The 19,599-nt window shown below is 39.9% G+C and overlaps 1 protein-coding gene across 2 annotated transcripts in view; it reads left to right on the plus strand.

Moving 5' to 3' along the window:
• Window positions 1-342: 342 nt before the first annotated feature.
• Window positions 343-19,599, plus strand: part of PECAM1 (platelet and endothelial cell adhesion molecule 1) — a 74,895-nt gene continuing 55,638 nt past the window's right edge. The window contains exons 1-3 of one of the 2 annotated variants that reach the window (XM_058169016.1): window positions 343-601; window positions 697-723; window positions 18,350-18,643. In XM_058169016.1, the coding sequence (XP_058024999.1) occupies window positions 568-601; window positions 697-723; window positions 18,350-18,643 (355 nt within the window). In that variant the 5' untranslated portion in view covers window positions 343-567. The remainder of the gene's footprint in view (window positions 602-696; window positions 724-18,349; window positions 18,644-19,599) is intronic. The other variant, XM_058169015.1, reaches the window with a different exon arrangement.

A 19,599-nucleotide genomic window follows, 5' to 3' on the forward strand; every position in this document is an offset into this window, starting at 1 on the left:
AAGAAAGAAAGAAAGAAAGAAAGAAAGAAAGAAAGAAAGAAAGAAAGAAAGAAAGAAAGAAAGAAGAAAAGCATTTGACATCATGAGTAAAAACTTGCTACCTTTGTAAAACCAACCATTAGTCTGTATGGCTGGCTCTGTAAAAGCACACTTAAAGAATGACTTTCATACGCTTTAAAGTAGCCATTCAAAATTATTTTAAAACGCACTGAAAAAAATATCATTGGGATTTCTGGTTTTCCGTGTACTTTAAGAAAATTGGACAAAGCAAACGTGTTAACAAAAGCTCTACGGAAAGGCCAGTCATTTCCTGTCTGTTTGCTGGAGACTGATCTGTATTGTTTGCCACTTCCAGTTCCAATAATGGGAATGAACGCTTGACCAATATCTTGCCAGTTTGTAGTCCTTGGTTGCTGAAAACACATCTGTCCAATTGCCTTCCACGGGGACTTTTGTGCTGCCGGAGTTTCGTTTTTTAGAAAAGATAAAGTCCTTAAAGGAGGGAACTATTGGAACTCATGATCATTTCTTTATGCTGGAGTTTCATGTTCGCTTTCCGATTACGAGATGTATTGCCTTTTGCTGTTGATCCTCTTACTTTGTAAGTTCTGGATGGGACACCAGCAGTAGAAACAAATTAATACATGTTTCCTCCTAACCGTTGTTTAATGCTCTTCTCCTTCTCTTTCCTCTTAGGCGGCAAGGCGAAAAGTCAAGATAACGGTGAGTTTGCATGTTTTGAAATATATGTACCATTCTACTCCGAATAACTTTGAAGTTATGCAAATATTTATTGCTCTAGATCTGCATATGTGAGACAAGTATTTGGCCCGGGTGAAAATTTAAAAGTCACAATATGTTTAAAGGGTAAACACAGAATGTTCTTTATTCCCATCTTCAGCTTCTACAGTGGTTATGCTATGGGCTAAGTTATTCTATTATAGTCAACTCTACAATTCCCGTATGCCCCCTTTAATGTCTAACAAATTTATCAGAGTAGAAGCATTCTGAACCACAATTTTTTTCATAATAATCATGGAGTATTCTGAAATCATATTACTATATGAGTATTATTTATTTATTTATTTATTTAATCATATTTGTATACCGCCCTATCTCCCAAGGGACTCACTGTATGCACTGTAGAAGCTATTCCTGTTGTATTTCAGTAAGCATAATATTCCATGAACTCAAATAAATGGACTGCAATTCGCTAAGGCTTGATCCATAAAATATTGATTAGACTTTAAGGATCATAAGGCTGTTAGTTGTTCTTCTAATATAGGTATTGATTGGGTTTCCTCCTAGACTCAAGTCATCATTATAATTATCAACCTTCATCATAATCAGTACTAAACCTTACATTCTTCACTGTATGCCAGTTTGGAATTATCTACAATAGTTTAAAAGTAGATCTCTTATTTTTCAAAAGTGTCAATAGCCGTTGTGCCTTCATTGCCAATTCAGGCTGAAACCCTAATGCAGGGGAAGGGGGGGATTCTCTTCTCTCCTTGCCTCTCCTCTCCCCTCTCTCCTCCCCTCTCCCCTCTCCCCTCCCCTCTCCATTCCCCTCCCCTCCCCTCCGCTCTCCTCTCCTCTCCCCTCCCCTCCGCTCTCCTCTCTCCCTCCTCCCTCCGCTCTCCTCCCTCCCTCCCTCTCCTCTCCTGTCTTCTCCTTTCCTCTCCTCCTCCTCTCCTCCTCTCCTCTCTCCTCTCCTCCCTCCTCTCCTCTCCCTCCCTCCCTCCCATCTCCTCTCCTCTCTCTCTCCTTTCCTTCTGTCTCCTCCCTCTCCCTTCCCTCCCGACTCCTCTCCTCTCCCTCCCTCCCTCCCTCTCCCTCCCTCCCATCTCTTCTCTTCTCTCTCCTTGCCTCCTCTCCTCTCCTCCCTCTCCTCTCCTCCCTCCTCTCCATTCCCTCCCCTCCTCCTCTCCTCTCCTCTCCTCCCTCCGCTCTCCTCTCTCCTCTCCTCCTCCCTCCGCCTCCCTCCCTCCCTCCCTCCTCCCTCCTCTCCTCTCCTTTCCTCTCCTCTCCACTCCCCTCCCTCTCCTCTCTCCTCTCCTCCTCCCTCCTCTCCTCTCTCCCTCCCTCCTCCCATCTCCTCTCTCCTCTCTCCTCTCCTTTCCCTTCTGTCTCCTCCCCTCTCCCCTTCCCTCCCGACTCCTCTCCTCTCCCCTCCCCTCCCCTCCCCTCTCCCCTCCCCTCCCATCTCTTCTCTTCTCTCCTCTCCCCTCCCCTCCCCTCCCCACCCTTCTCTTCTCTTCTCTTTTCTCCTTTTCTCTCCTCTTTTCTGCATGTTTGTGTGAGAGAAAGGGGGGGAGGGAGGGAGGTATCTGGGACAAAAATTAACTGGATATTATAAAGGCACTGATTTTCATTGCTCTTCAAAGCAAAAGAGAACTTTCAGAAAGCATTTGTCATTCTTGGAATATTACATGGAGGTTTTCTCCTTTTAGAATATGGTTGGCCAAAATGTTCAGTCACTTTGGCACCCAGTGGGGTTCCCTGAAGTTATCATTCATGTTCAGTTTCCCCATCATCACCAACCTCATTGACTGCTTAAAGAAATTCCTTAAGACAGGATTGGACAAGTCACATCATATTAAGTTCAAACCATAACTTTAATGTCACAAACCCTATTCAGAGGATAACATCTTAAGAACTGTGGTCCTAGTTTGGAAGCAAAGAACAAGTAGCAATTTTTGCTAAATTGTAGAAATTTGAAATTTGAAAAAGTATGAATAGATCATATCAGATTATGTGAGTCAAACTACCCAAACTTTTTGAATTTTGAAGTACTCAAAAGAGCCTCATTGCTGAAAGAATGTAGGTTATTATTGGAGGAAAGGGATACACACTAATTCAGTTACAATTTGTGGAAGTTGCAATATTATAAACTTTGAGAATTATTTCACCAAGCGGTAGTTTTGCTCAATCATTGTTTGTTGACAAGCCATAACAACCAGAAGCTCTGGATTACAAACTACAGTTGTTCAATTCACGCAGTGTACCAAGTTATAATGAGGTTTATAGGTTTATGTTCTAAGTGGGATGTGTTGATGTCTGATTGATGTCTTCTATTTTTTGCCTGTTAGCTGTGACACTCAGTATGACGTCTGATTTAAGGATTTAATATTTCTGGAAGAAGTAAAAGCAGCTATGTATAGGATTGTCTTTCTTCCCACTTTGTCAACTGGAAAGTGAGAGTTCCATATGCCAGAAAAAATATACATGTAAGAAAATGTTTATTTAAGAAATGTGTGTGGTAAACAAGAAGAGAAGGAGCTAAAGATGTAATGAGTGAATGGAAAAGCAAGTGGCCAGTTTGAAAGAAATAGGGCATAGTGGTTTGGTAAAATAGTAGGAATAAATGAGGAATTAATTAATATAACAGAAGAATAAATGGGGTTGAGAGGAAAAGCAATAGAGGTTTGTTAGATGGAATTAATGAGATCCTAAAAAGAGGGTGAGGTAAGGTGACTTTTTTAAAAAAAAGAAAGGGAGAAGAGGGGGGGACAGAGAGATGGAGAGACAGTCAGAGAGAGGAGGGAGAGGGAGAGAGAGAAAAAAGAGAGGGGGGAGAGAGAGAGAGAAAGGGAGGGAGAATAGGAAGGCAGAGAGAGGAAGAGGAAGAGAAGGTGAGAAAGAGGAAGAGAGAGAGGGAGAGAGAGAGAGAAAGGAAAGGAGAGAACAGAAGAGAAGAGAGAAAGAGAGAGGAAGGGAGAGAGAGAAGGAGAGGGAGAGAGAGAGAGAAAGGAAAGGAGAGAACAGAAGAGAAGAGAGAAAGAGAGAGGAAGGGAGAGAGAGAAGGAGAGGGAGACAGAGAGAGAGATAAAGAGAAAGGAAATGAAAGGAGGAAGAGAGGAAGAGAGAAAGGGAGGAGAATAGGAAGGCAGAGAGAGGAAGAGGAAGAGAAGGTGAGAAAGAGGAAGAGAGAGAGGGAGAGAGAGAGAGAAAGGAAAGGAGAGAACAGAAGAGAAGAGAGAAAGAGAGAGGAAGGGAGAGAGAGAAGGAGAGGGAGACAGAGAGAGAGATAAAGAGAAAGGAAATGAAAGGAGGAAGAGAGGAAGAGAGAAAGGGAGGGAGAAGCAGGCAATATATCAATTAGTGTCTAGATGTGATGGAATCAAGAATTTTTTGGAAGAGCAGAAACAATATAAATGTTAAACGTATGAACTAGGTTTTCTCTTCTTTTTTCTTATTTTGTGCTCCTAATTTCTTTTGCTTATTATTTCTTTTTGCATTATTTTTGTTCCGGAAGCATTCATTCATTCATTCACACACAACTTATATGAAACTTCTACATAAACATTTCAATAAATAATAGTCATATTTCATCATCCATAACTAACATAGCATTGTAGGCAATTTATTCATATGTTGCTAACATCATTTCTGAAAGTCATTAAGTAGCTGAAGCCTTATGGTTTTCTTTCAGTATTGAGAAAATAACGGGTTTTTTTATAGCTATAATATAAGACACAGGGAATCAATTTTCTTTGCCCAGAAGTCAATTTGCAGTTGGTAGAAATAATAGAAACTTCAAAGGATACTCTCAAAGATGAATTAATCCATGTAATAACTTTCTTCCTAAAAGGAACAATTATAGGATATTGAACAAAAACAAGTTTAAATGAAGTGTTAATCTCATTATATCTCCAACTGCATTAAGATTTTCTTAGGCCTTTTCTATTTAAATGAAACGTGTCTAAAATATATATTTTTGTTGAATAAGACATAAGAACTACTGAAATGTTTGGTGTTAATACTTCTTCCTATTGTCTGGGCAAAATAGGAAATCTCTAATTCTTTATTCCATTCAAACATTAAAGCTTGCATATCAAATTGATTAATCACTAACTTAAATTTATGAAGCGCAATTTCAGGGAGCGTGACTAGAACTCATGGTCTCCTAGTTTATAGCCTGTGCCCTTAACCATTATACCAAACTGGCTCTCTTTCCATATAATATTGTTCTTTTAATTAATTCCAAGATCTGGATTACTGTATAGCATGAATTTAGGAGAAAAAGGATCAAAGAACCATTTCCTAGAAATAAAGTACCATAATCTATGAATATAAGAGGAATATACTGTATCTTCCCATTTTTGACACTTTTTTCTGACTTGGGAGCACTGAATGTTTCCCCACTAAATATGGGGAAATGACGCATTGGGTAAATGATCCAAAATCATTTTCAACTCTGCTAATTGGTACAAATGACCACAATGGCTGCCTTGTTTCAAAATATTCAGCATGTTCCAAATTTTCCACAAAAATGGGAAATGGTTCTGGGTTTGTCAAATTGTGTTCCAAAGATCTCAAGATTCCATGAGAATTTGATGGGATTTCATGAGGCTCTAAGAGCAACAACAGAAAAAGGATATGAAAATTTAAAAAGTTTATTTGAACACGTCCATTTTCCTTTTATTAGGTTTTTTTTAAAACTCTTGATCTGGGGTTCAGAGAATATTGTTTTATCTGTGTAGCAGGGAGTCACCTAACGTGTTCTACAGCCTGAAAAAATGTGAAAACTTGTGTAGTTATTGAATGCATGGATACCAAACACGTACATGTTGACCATGGTGCTATTTTATAATTAATAAGATCATTCCAACCCATGATCCAAACAACAGAAAAAACAACAACCCTGAGTTGTGATAAACTAACAAAGATCACAGATTTCCTGACTTCAACTGGGGGTAAGCTGGAGTGATTTAAATCACTGATGAACTGATAAAAAATAACAGTGACACTGACTTTTTGAAAATGGGCTCTTCAAATGTCATTTCATAGGCATAGCATTAAAAACATCTTATTCGTGAAGGAACAAAATGTTTTTGAAAAAGGCAGGCTTGGGAGCCATTCTAACTTTGCTGGTTGAATTATCAAGCAGAACTCTTGGTGGTAACCATCAGTAGCCATTTATGTAGTGAGATGGTTGGTGTTTATTTTGAAATCTTCAATTTTCACATATGCATGTAAACAGATTACAAGGCATTTATCATTCCCACTTTGGAAATAAATGCTTCAGATATCAGTGCTGTCATGATTCTAGAGATGTTTATAACTTCTCTGCCAGTCTGTCTTGATTGTGTGTACAGGTAGTTCTTGATTTACAACAGTTCATTTAGTGACCTTTTGAAGTTACAAGGACACTGAAAAAAGTGAGTTATGACCGTTTTTCACACTTACGACCATTACAGCAACTCCATGGTCATGTGATCAAATTTCATATGCTGGGCAACCGGCATATATTTATGACAGTTGCAGCATCCTGGGGTCATGTGATCCCCTTTTCCAACCTTCTGACAAGCAAAGTCAATGGGGAAGCCAGATTCACTTAACAACCGTGTTATTAACAACTGCAGTGATTCACTTAACAACTGTGGCAAGAAAGGTTGTAAAATGGGGCAAAAATCCCTTAAGAAACATCTCGCTTAGCAACAAACATTTTGGGCTCAATTATGGTCATAAGTCAAGAAGGACTATTTGTTTAGGGCAATCTTTCTCAAACCTGGCATTGTCTATTTATTTTATTTATTTATTTATTTATTATTCATATTTGTATACCGCCCTATCTCCCGAAGGACTCAGGGCGGTTCACAGGCATATAAAACATTTATATACAAATTAAAATAATCATTAAAAAACTTATTCTAATGCCCAATTATTAAAAATAGAAATATAAATATTAAAACCAATTTAAAACCCCTATAAATTTAAAATCTAGTCCAGTCCTGCACAGATGAATAAATGTGTCTTGAGCTCGCGACGGAAGGTTCGGAGGTCCGGAAGTTGACGGAGTCCTGTGGGGAGTTCGTTCCAGAGGGTGGGAGCCCCCACAGAGAAGGCCCTTCCCCTGGGCGTCGCCTGGGCGTCTAGATGTGTGGACTTCCAATTGAATTTCTTCTGAGAAGTTTAGGAATCAAAATTCACATAATTTTTGGGAGTTCGGGGTTCGGGAGATGGATGGCTGGGCAGATGGGCTCCATATAGTTCTCAGCTGTAGAAAGGGTAAGTCTTACAGATCTATAGTGTACAGCCAGCAGTAGATACCATGTCGGAAACAGATTGCTAGTTCCTTGCTGCCATTATTAGATGTCAGCCAATAAACTGATTGGAGGAGGGAGAAGAATAGCCAAATCATTGATTTCCTACTGCTAATCACATTATAATGGGCACATGATTTTTCTTAGAATTTTGTAAAGGCAGGTTTTGATTGTTCTTATTCACTCTGTTTCAATACAGCCCTTTGCTTAAAAGCTTACAGGTGCCATTTATTTCTTGGGCCTTTCTCCATAACTAAATTAGAGTGCTCTCCGCCCTTCCTCAGATCTGCAGAAACCATACCAGCATTTTCTTTGTAGTTCCCATTGCCAATCCCTATCCTGTCTCCCATTTCCTTTGTTCCTAGTCATTGCAGCCGTTGACTTCTTCCAAGCAATGGGAGACAACGCCTAACAGATTTTATCAACTTTGAGACTGCCCGTGGATGGCATCACCAGTACAACAAGGATGTAGTATACTTGTCTTATTCTTTGGCTGGAAACAAGAGGAAAACAACTTCCCGGGGACACAATACAAGAATGTGCTAGAAAGATGTTGGTGCCAAAGTTATATGACATGAGAACATAACCATTGCTCAGGATTGACAATATTTACAGTAGGAATTCTAAGACTGAACCCAGAAAATCAAACACCTGCTAAAGTCCAAACATACATTAGGAAATTGTATGGGGTGCCAAATCCGTACTCTCCGATTGTTCAACAACTTTTTCAGCTTAATTTAATATTAAAGCCCCATTTTTCTTCATGTGATGTGGTACATTTCAAACTAGCATGTAACTTGGGTAAAGCTTTTTCTTTGCAATACTTTTTATTAGAGAGTATAACATTTATAAAATAAAAACGAAAACGAAAAAGAAAAGATAGGAAAAATGTGAATAGACGGTGCAGAAAAGAAAAAAGAATGTTTAAAGAAGTGACTACTGATCTTCATTACAGTAGATACAAGCAAACTCTCCACCACCTTTAAAATTAGATTACATACAGTAGATCATTATGAAATAATTGGGCTCCTCCAAAGACTTCAGGCTTCATACAGGAAAGAAAAACAAGCAGAGTACCCCTGCCTCCAGCAGTTATATCAGTCTATGAGGTCCTTCTGTAGAATCCATCAAGAATAGCAAGCCTGGCTTTGCTTCATTATTTTAACTCCGTGCTGGATTCAGCTTCATACGCCATCTTTCAAATACTGCCATCCCCTCAGAGCTTCTAGTCACTAGAATCTAGTGCCTCCAACGTTTTCTCTATTTCTATTTGAAATTATATCACCTTGGGATTTTTTCATTCAGCCACCAGATGTCTCCCCAAATGTTCTTCACCAAAATCTCAGAATCCTTCTGGCAATGATCCACATTTGTCTGACCAGCATTCCCTCCATGGGGCAATGCCAGAATTGGCATGCCAGTTTGCACCCCACCCTCCATTCCCATTTCTGCTTCATCATGTTTGTTTTCAGATAATAAAAATAGCTGCTAGTCGCCATGGCTACATGTGTGGAGGGAAGGCAGCCAAGGAGCTAAAGCAGGGGTCTCCAACCTTGGTCCCTTTAAGACTTGTGGACTTCAACTTCCAGAGTTCCTCAGCCAGCTTTCAATTCTGGGAGTTGAAGTCCACAAGTCTTAAAGGGACCAAGGTTGGAGACCCCTGAGCTAAAGGGTGCTATGAGGCAAACATTCCCACTAATGGGAAAAATGACCTGCCTTTAAGCTCCAGGAAGCTCCAGTGTTGCAGCCCAAGGAAAAGAAAAACAACAGATGAGCTACAGCTAAGTTGGAAGCAAATTGGGTTCTTGGTCCAATGGTGGCTATTAGATTGAGGTGGGGAAGAGATGAGCAGTATCTTTCAGCACTTTATTCAGCAGCAGGCAGAATATGAACAGCTCGGCAGTAGCCGAGCCTGGCTCTTTATAGAGCGCCAGCATGCAAGCCGGCCACTGACAGTGGTTTAATTTTCCCACCGCTGAAACACCCTATCAGCGGCAGGCATGCAAATATCACCATGTACCTCCATACGTAACAGTGGCAGTAATAGGCTCAGAGGGACATGGCACCTGTTCAGGAATAGGCACCAATCCATAAAATCAAGAAATTTCTACCAAGACCTTCCTTGAAAATTCCCTGGCATATTATAATATCCTGTCTTGCAAGCAGCCATAGTGCACGTTTCGTTTGGTTAGACATCATTTCTGAGCAAAACTCCTTTTTATGAATTAGGAATGGCGATCACGTTTATGCTTCCTGAATAGAAATGGATGATTGCAAATGTCATCTCCAAATCATGTTCCCTGTATGGAAGCTGACCTTGTTTTCAGTCTATTTAAAACATGAGATTTCATATGCTAAACGTCTTATTTTTGTTTCAGTCAGGCCTGGCAAAACTACCTTTTGTCTGTTGTCTTTTATCAGGAATGGAGCATCACTAGTTGCTATTCCAATGAAAGAGCAACTTAGTAGGGAGAAGGAAAATTGTGTTGGTCAACTTTACATGAAGAACATACACAGTGAGTGTAGCCTTTTAGACTGGCTCTAGATACCACTTTCAGAGCCTAAAATTATCTAGCTGCAGCAGTGTCACCTGTAAAACAACAGGCCACACAATTTTGTCTTTTTCTGACAGACCCAGACCCTACTCCAAGGCCTTTGTCCTTAAGTTGCTTTGCCAACAGTATCCAATATCAACCCAACCCAACTGTTAATGAACAACAGAGATACTCTCAATAATATGGGGCATAAACTCAACCTAAGTAATGCTTATTTCTGCATTTGGCCTCTTTAATGTAAACAAGCTGTCCTGGTAGCCTGAATTAACCTCAAATGTACCTGATTCAACTCCTAAATCATGCCTAATTCATGTTTAAATTTTCCTTGTGTCTAAAGAAGGCTTTCCACAGTTTTCCCCGCAGGAAAGCAATCTATCTATGGCAGTTTTCAAAGACCCGAAAGTCTCTAATGTCTTTTCCCAATAGCAGCTACTGTCAATGACATCTAAAGACTTGGTGTTTCTCTTGATCTTCCAGCTGTTTCTACAACTGGTTCTTCCAGGACAACCTTTCTTTTTCCTGCCCCCTCCCCAATCCACTGCTTTGAAAGATCAGCTGTAAAAACTTCCAAAGGTTAGGGCTCCTCTGTTCTCCCCTCAGTAGGTTGGTTGGATTATGAAAATTATGTGTTATGTTCACAATTGACAAATGGATAGGAACGTAAGGAAACAACCCACTTTATTTTTCATTCTGTGGAGAGGAATACACCGTCTCCTGAGAACTTCCCAATACTTTTTCAAAGGGTTTTGTTTGCAATCAGTTGTAGTTCTCACCATGCCCTAGTAGCAGGGACAAAAGCCTGCAACATTTTATGAGATGAAAGAGATGAAAGAGATGGATTGCATCCATCAAAGAAAGGGACTGAGTTACTTAGCAATACATTCACAGATTTTCTGGATAAACATTTAAACCGGACAGTGGGGACAGAGAATTAACTGATAAGGAAAATTTCTGTCCCCAGCAATCGAAAACTAAAAGGGTTATCAGTGCATGTAACATAGATGTCTGTATGGGTAAGACTATCAACCATGCTATCAAGCAAAACCAAGCATTTAACAGTGAGTGCCATACCATGTGCACTAAACCAACAGGTGGCATGAAAGTAGGGGCAGTCAACACAGGTTATGTAGACAGTAAACACAAGATCAATCCAAATGGACTCAAATGTCTATACACCAATGCACAGAGTATGAGGAATAAACAGGGTGAATTAGAAATCCAAGTAAATGAGGGTAGATATGATATTGTTGCCATTACGGAAACTTGGTGGGATGAAACTGACAAATGGAACATACAGCTAGAGGATATAAATTATTTAAAAGAAATAGACCAAATAAAAGAGGAGGTGGAGTTGCACTATATATAAGAAATAACTACATCTCTACAGAAATAGAGCACAACAATGATGAAAATCATCTTGAATGTATTTGGGTCAATATAAAAGGGTGAAAACGATATTGCCATAGGTCTATACTATAGGCCACCCAACCAAACAGAGGAAGTAGATGAACTTTTGCTAGTCAGCTAACTAAGGTATGTAGGAAGCACATCACAGTAGTAATGGGGATTTTAACTACCCTGACATCAACTGGGAAACAAACTCTGCACCAAGTGGAAGATCCAACAGGTTCCTAACAAACCTAGCAGACAACTTTGTTTCCCAAAAATAGAGAAGGCGACAAGGGGTCAGCCATATTGGACTTAATTCTCACTAACAGAGATGAAATGATAGAAGGTGTTGAAGCTACAGGAACCTTGGGGGCAAGTGACCACGCAATATTGGAATTCAACATTAAGCAAATACAAGTAGTAGAACAAAGTCAAACTAGAGTCTTGGACCTTAAGAGAGCTAATTTCAATAAACTTAGAGAGATCTTGAGAAGGATTCAATGGATGAGAATCCTCAGGGGGAAAACAACTCAAGAAGCTTGGGAAATTTTGAAAAGTGAGATTATAAAAGCACAGTCTAACACAATCCCAATGAAGAAGAAAAATAATAGATCACAAAAGAAACCAGCATGGATGCATAAAGAACTATCTGACAAATTAAAAGACAAAAGGACAAATATAAAAATGGAAAGAGGGCAAATAACTAAGGCAGAATATCAGCAACAGCCCGAGCCTGTAAAGATGAAGTGAGGAAAGCTAAGGCTCACAATGAACAAAGGCTAGCGACAAAAGTAAAAATAATAAAAAGCTTCTTCCAACATGTTAAAAACAAGAAAAAGTCAAGGAAACAATTGGCCCATTGCTGGGAGAAAGTGGCAAGAAGATGACAAGCAACAGGAGAAAGCAGATCTACTTAACTCATATTTTGCATCTGTCTTTACACAAAAGGAAAAACAATCCAACCTATCAAAACAGCACTACAAAAACAGATTAGAAACACAAGTTAAAATAGGGAAGAAAATGGTAAGTGAACACCTGTCTACCCTAGACGAGTTCAAATCACCAGGACCGGATGGATTACACCCCAAGGTTCTGAAGGAACTGGCAGACGTGATCTCAGAACCACTGAACTATATCTTTCAAAGATCCTGGAGCACACGGGAGCTGCCAGAGGACTGGAAAAGAGCTGATGTAGTTCCCATCTTCAAAAAAGGAAAAAAAACAGATCCAGGAAACTACAGACCTATCAGTCTGACCTCAATACTGGGGAAGATTCTGGAAAAGATAATCAAGCAACGAATCACCGAACACCTAGAAGCAAACAAAGTAATAACCAAAAGCCAACATGGGTTTGTCAAAAGCAGATCATGCCAGACTAATCTTATCGCATTCTTTGACAAAATGACAAAATTAGTAGACCAGAGGAATGCTGTTGATATAATTTACTTGGACTTCAGTAAAGCATTTGATAAAGTAGACCATAACCTACTACTAGATAAAGTAGAAAAATGTGGGTTAGACAGCACCACCACCAGATGGATTCGTAACTGGCTGACCAACCGCACTCAACGTGTAGTCCTCAACGGAACTACATCCACATGGAGGGAAGTATGCAGTGGAGTACCCCAAGGCTCTGTTTTAGGCCCAGTACTCTTCAACATCTTCATCAATGACTTGGACGAGGGGATAGATGGGGAACTCATCAAATTTGCAGATGACACCAAGCTGGCAGGAATAGCCAACACTCCAGAAGATAGGTTCAAGTTACAGAAAGATCTTGACAGACTTGAACATTGGGCGCTATCTAACAAAATGAAATTCAACAGTGAAAAAGTAAGGTTCTACATTTAGGCCAAAAACAAAATGCACCAGTACCGTATATGTGGTACCTTGCTCAATAGTAGTACCTGTGAGAGGGATCTTGGAGTCCTAGTGGATAACCATCTAGATATGAGCCAGCAGTGTGCAGCAGCTGTTAAAAAGCCAACACAATTCTGGGCTGCATAAACAGAGGATAGAATCAAGATCACGTGAAGTGCTAGTACCACTTTATAATGCCTTGGTAAGGCCACACTTGGAATATTGCATCCAGTTTTGGTCGCCACGATGGAAAAAAGATGTTGAGACTCTAGAAAAGGTGCAGGGAAGAGCAACAAAGATGATTAGGGACTGGAGGATAAAACATATGAAGAACGGTTGCAGGAACTGGGTATGTCTAGTTTAACAAAAAGAAGGACCAGGGGAGACATGATAGCAGTGTTCCAATATCTCAGGGGCTGCCACAGAGAAGTGGGAGTCGGGCTGTTCTCCAGAGCACCTGAGGGTAGAACAAGAAGCAATGGGTGGAAACTGATCAAGGAAAGAAGCAACTTAGAACTAAGGAGAAATTTCCTGACAGTTAGAACAATTAATAAGTGGAACAACTTGCCTTCAGAAGTTGTGAATGCTCCAACACTGGAAATTTTTAAGAAAATGTTGGATAACCATCTGACTGAGATGGTGTAGGGTTTCCTGCCTGGGCAGGGGGTTGGACTAGAAGGCCTCCAAGGTCCCTTCCAACTCTGATGTTATGTTATGTTATGTTATGTTATTGCTTACTGATTGATCAAATTGCTGCCCTCCTTATCATGACATGTTCTATGGATTGGTCAGTTTAGGATCATTCAAGACCCACATTTTCCTGGCATCTGCTCACTAGTTTAGATCAAAGAAGCAGATCCATCCAGGGGTGGTATTGTGTTACCTTCGCTACCAGGTCGCAAATGTAAGTGCGCATGTGACACCTCTGTGCATGTGCAGGATCTTCTGCTCAGGCGCAGAGTGTCAAAACAGGATGTGATGATGTCCAGGAGAGTGGCCGGAGCCTCCCGCAGCTGCCCCTACCGGTTGAATACCATCACTGGATCCACCTCAATATATAAGGATGGTACAGACCGGTGGTTCTTTGGCCGTGGCTTGGTGAGCGTGGTGTGGCTTGGTGGGCATGGCAGGGGAAGGATACTGCAAAATCCCCATTTCTGGGGGAAGATATTGCAAAATCTCCATTCTTACTCCATTCCCACTGGAGCCAGCAGAGGTGATATTTGCTGGTTCTCCGAACTACTCAAAATTTCTGCTACTAGTTCTGCAAATGCTCAAAATTTCCGCTATCAGTTCTCCAGAACCTGTCAGAACCAGCTGGATTTTTTTTAATTTTTTTTAATTTTTTTTATTTTTTTATTTGTCACAACAGTATATATAAGCATAAGCATGAAATAACTATACGATATATAAGCATAAATACAATCATAAGTATGTAATAACTATACGAATTGGATACAATCAAAGGGAACATTAGGACAGGAACGGTAGGCAAGCTGGTGCTCTTATGCACGGCCCTTACAGACCTTTTAGGAATGGGGTGAGGTCAATAGTAGATAGTTTTTGGTTAAAGCTTTGGGGATTTTGACTCCAAAAATTATTTAAAAAACAAAACAAAAAACCCTTGATAGCACACACTTGGAAAGCTTCTCTTAGAAAGATACTGAAGTCATTTCCACACCAGTAATTTATAGTATCTTCTAGAATCACCCAATCATTATTGTGCCAAAATAATAGTAGCGAGGACAAAATAATATAGTGAGGACAGGCTGTACATCACTTTACAATTGTTGGATGCTGCTATGAGTCACAAGTGTGGAAATGACCTATAACTAATTCATCAACGTACATTCCTCTCATGAACAAAATAACAAAATTAATACTTGCAGCCGTGTTCTAGAGGGATTTTGTACGGAAGAGAGAGAGAGAGAATCGGGCAGTGACTGGGAGACTTCAGCTTGATTGAAAGCTTGGGGGATAAGCATTATGGGCAGGTTTAGTTAGTACTGTGTTTCTTGAACATTCTGCAACCATGAATCACTACATAAATATTTTTTTAAAATATGTGGGGACTTCTCATTTAAAGAAAGCCCCCTTCCTTTATTTTCATATTTAATGTAGAGCAATTCACTGTTTGGTGATAGGATAGTTGTATTTGTAGATACTTTACTATTCCGGTGTATTTCCCTGACCTTTCTCAGCCAAATTTTGCATCAAACATTCAGTGTAAAAGTATTTAGTAACAGTTGAATAATATAATGCACCCAATAACAGCAACTTTTAGCACAAATTTCTGCTACTCAATAATGTTCTTCAGGAGAAATCATCTTAGGGAGAATGGATCCCCAAGTTAACTAAATCTTAATAACTGCATTTGCTGTTTGCATTTTCTTTTGGGGTCACTTGTGCCAAATCTGTTTCATTTGGATTCACAGTTAATAACTGTGACCATTGTCAGTTTTCCGAATTCTAAGAGTCCTGTTGCTGGTTTGTACCGCAAGTTCAGTTTACAGATACTGTTCCATTGCCACAAAGCATCTGCAAAGTTCAGAAAATGAGAGGCGGACTAAGGCAGTGAGCTGGTTCTGATGTGGCTAGTTGATTGGCAATGAAATGGTGAGGCTTTGGTGAATCAGTGGTTTAGGGGATGAGACTTAAGTTTGGCAGCTTTATCATTCATTCATTCATTCACGAAATGTATGTTTTACCTCAATCCAAACAACCAAGTTTATAAATAATATTTTTAGCAGTTAAAGATGCTGCGCATTCCTGCCACCTAGCAGTTTGAAAGCATGCAAATGCAAGTAGATAAATAGGTACCACTTCGGTGGGAAGATAACAGCATTCTGTGCACCTCAGCGTATAGTCATACTGGCCATATGAGGGAAGGAGGGAGATTTGAGCATTCAGTAGGAATGAGTGACTGCCTGGGTTGCTTTCCTGAATTATTTTGGGTAAGATTTTAGAAGTGGTTTGTCATCGCCTTCCTTTGAGAGTTGAGAGAGTGTGTCTGGCTCAAGGGCACCGAGTGGTGAAATCCTACCAGTTTGCACCGGTTTGGGTGAATGGGAGTGATAAAAGCATACACAATGCACGCCAAATACATGCTGTGTGTGCATGCACAGTTCACACCAAATGCACGCTGCACACATGCGCATGCGCAGTACATGCCAAATTTGTGCTGCGCACGGAAAAAGGAAGCTTGAGAAGGTAAGTAGAACGCGGGGGGGACAACTGTGCCGCATGATTTAGATTCACTAGAAAGCAGGATTTCCTGCTTTCTAGTGATTTTAAATTGTGCAGCACAGCTGATCGTTGGAAATACTGGTTCAAACCAACCGGTAGCTTTTTTTTACTACTGGTAACCAGTAATTAAAAAAAGCTACCAGCTGGTCCGAACCAGTATTTCTGACGATCAGCTATGCTGCACAATTTAAAACAGGAAATCCTGATTTCTAGTGAATCTAAATTGCGCGGCACAGCTGTTCCCCCCCCTCGCTGTTCTACTTACCTTCCTAAGCCTCCTTTCACAAACTGCGCATGTACATGTGTGCAGCATGCATTTGATGTGGACTGTGCATACACATGCAGCGTGCATTTGGTGTGCGCTGCACATGCACCCATGTGCAGTGTGCATTTGGCACACACTGCGCGTGCACATACCGTGCAGACAGCAAACCGGTGACAAACTGGGAAGATTTCACCACTGAGGTCACCCAATTGTCTTTATGCCTAATGTAAAACTAGAAATCACTGTCTCCAGGTTTCTAGCTTAGTGCCTTAACCACTAGACCAAATGAGCTCTTTTTAATTGCTCTCAAAGTGTTCTTGTTGTTTGATCACAGGCTATTTTATTGTTTCTGTCCAGTACAAGTGGGTGATCGTATACATTCAAGTTAAGAAATAAATGAAAGACAAATAACATGAAGAAGAGGGATGATTCTCCCATGCAGTTTCCACAGATCACCTGGGCAGATTTGGGGGGTGATCCTAAAATGCTGCAGCAGAAGAGGAAAGGAATAGGGTGAGGAGAAAAGCTTATGACATATCTCTAGTTAACAAATTCAAATACAATAGAATATATCAGTCAAAGAGTGTAGCATCCATCAACTTCCATACCACGTTGTTGTTGTTGTTAGTTGCGAAGTCGTGTCCGATCCATCGCGACCCCATGGACAACATTCCTCCAGGCCTTCCTGACCTCCTGTCCTCCTGTCCTCTGGAGTCCATTTAAACTCATGCCTACTGCTTCAGTGACTCCATCGAGCCACCTTGTTCTCTGTCGTCCCTTTCTTCTTTTGCCCTCAATCTTTCCCAGCATTAGGCTCTTCTCCAGTGAGTCCTTCTTTCTCATTAGGTGGCCAAAGTATTTCAGTTTCATTTTCAGGATCTGACCTTCTAAAGAGCAGTCAGGGTTGATCTCCTCTAGAACTGACTTGTTTGTTCGCCTTGCAGTCCAAGGGACTCGGAGGAGTCTTCTCCAGCACCAGAGTTCAAAGGCCTCAATTCTTTGGCGCTCAGCCTTTCTTATGGTCCAACCTTCACAGTCATACATTGCAACTGGGAAAAACATAGCTTTGACTATACGCACTTTTGTTGGCAGGGTGATGTCTCTGCTTTTTAGTACGCTGTCTAGATTTGCCATAGCTTTCGTCCCCAGGAGCAAGCATCTACCTCCATTTCTTCACCATCTATCTGCTAGGAATTGAAAGGGACGGATGCCATGATTTTAGTTTTCTTAATGTTGAGTTTCAAGCCAACTTTTGCACTCTCCTCCTTCACCCGCATCAAGAGACTCTTTAGTTCCTCTTCGCTTTCTGCCATTAGAGTGGTATCATCTGCATATCTGAGATTGTTGATATTTTTTCCGGCAATCTTAATTCCAATTTTTGATTCATCTAGCCCCGCCTTTCTCATGATGTGTTCTGCATATAAGTTAAATAGGCAGGGTGATAGTATACAGCCTTGTCGGACTCCGTACCACACCAACCTCCTATTTAATTTACAGTTGGTTCACTGTCATTCCTCATTGTTGAGGGACAGCCTCCTTGAATTACTCAGGTTTTCTCTTTTATTAACCCCTCAGTTTTGCTCTCAAGGAAGTTGTTCCATCAACTGAAATAATCCTTCTGTGGAAAAAATAAGGCTGGATATTTAGAAACATCAAGTGAAAAGATAACTAATACCTTACACAACGACCTAGTACAGTCTTTTGCAATCTAGTATGCTTTCGACTTCAAGTCTATCACCTTTACTCAGTTTAAGAATGTATCAAATAAATGCAAATCATGTAATTTTTTGATTAATCAAATCAAGCCTATTCTTGATTTGATTAATCAAAAAATTCATAAGAAATCCAATCAGATTTCTTTAGGGTCTAACATCCTATTCAAATGCATTGTATGTATGGATCCAATGTAATAGTTTCTGACGGTGAAAAACAGATTGTGGATGATTCCTAAAATTAATATCATGAACATTTCTCTTCTTTTCCAGTGTTCACTATCAATAAAGTTTCACTCCAGGCTTTTCCACAAAATGAAGTGCGCAATGGAGAAACACTCATCCTCAACTGTTCTGTGGACATTAGCAAGAATGAACATTTCCGACTGAATTACACATTTTCATTTTTCAAGGATGGTGAGCTTCTGTTCACTAACACAGTTGAACAAGATAGCGCCCAGTATACAATCTCACAGGCTAGATTTTCTTCATCAGGAGACTATGAATGTTCATTAAGTGTTGAGGAGAAAAAAAAATCCAGTGATTCTTTGCTCATTAAAGTTGAAGGTAGGTGTATCTTTATACTTTGAAGGAATAACTCGGGTATTAAAATTGTTCTTTATAGATAGGAAAGATTAAACACAAAATTTCCTTGTATTTTTACCACAGTGCTTTTTTCTTTTTCCTCTTTTCTTTTCTTTTCTTTCCTTCTGTCTTTCTTTCTTTTTCTTCCTTCCATCCTTCCTTCCTTCCTTCCTATTTCTTTCCTTCTCTCTCTCTTTCTCTCTTTCTTTCTTCTTCCTTCCTTCCTTCCTTCTTCTTTCTTTTTCTTTTTTCTTTCTTCCTTTCTCCCTCCCTCCCTTCCTATTTCTCTCTCTTCCTTCCTTCCTTCCTTCCTTCCTTCCTTCTTTCCTTCCTTCCTTCTTTCTCTTTCCCTTTCTTTTTTCTTTCTTTCTTTTCTTTTCTTTTTTCTTTTCTTTTCTTTTCTTTTCTTTTTTTCTTTTCCTTTCCTTTCCTTTCCTTTCCTTTCCTTTCTTTCTTATTCCAGAAAATCTTTTTGTGTTATTTTTCATTTTCTTTACTTAACATATTTTAGACTTTTTCCTGGAAAACACCCAGCCTTGTCACTTGTGTCTCATGTTTTTCATAGTCAGGTCTTCCTGGTATTTTTCTGTGGATGTAGCTTCTCTTGTGTAAAATTCTATCTGGACTGCAGATTCAGTTGTTTTTTGAAAATCCTTTTATTCTACCATTTAGTGTTACAAATCTTCAAAGCAGCAAAACAGCCTTTTCCAAGTCTGCATTACAAGGAAGAAATCCAAAGAGGCTTTGCAACATTTCAGTGGCATTTGGCTCTAATCCATTAAAAAACCATGACTTATAAAATGGCTTTCTTTAGGAGATCCTTTTCCCAAAGAAAGTGGCCCTTTTTTCACTTTATCAAAAAGATCTCTCTGTCAGTTGCTATTTGCCTCTTCGGACTACTTTTTTTCTCCTGCCTTTATTATGTTTATAAATAACTC

Source organism: Ahaetulla prasina, chromosome 2 (assembly GCF_028640845.1).
Source record: "Ahaetulla prasina isolate Xishuangbanna chromosome 2, ASM2864084v1, whole genome shotgun sequence".
In the NCBI taxonomy this organism is placed as follows: Eukaryota; Metazoa; Chordata; class Lepidosauria; order Squamata; family Colubridae; genus Ahaetulla; species Ahaetulla prasina.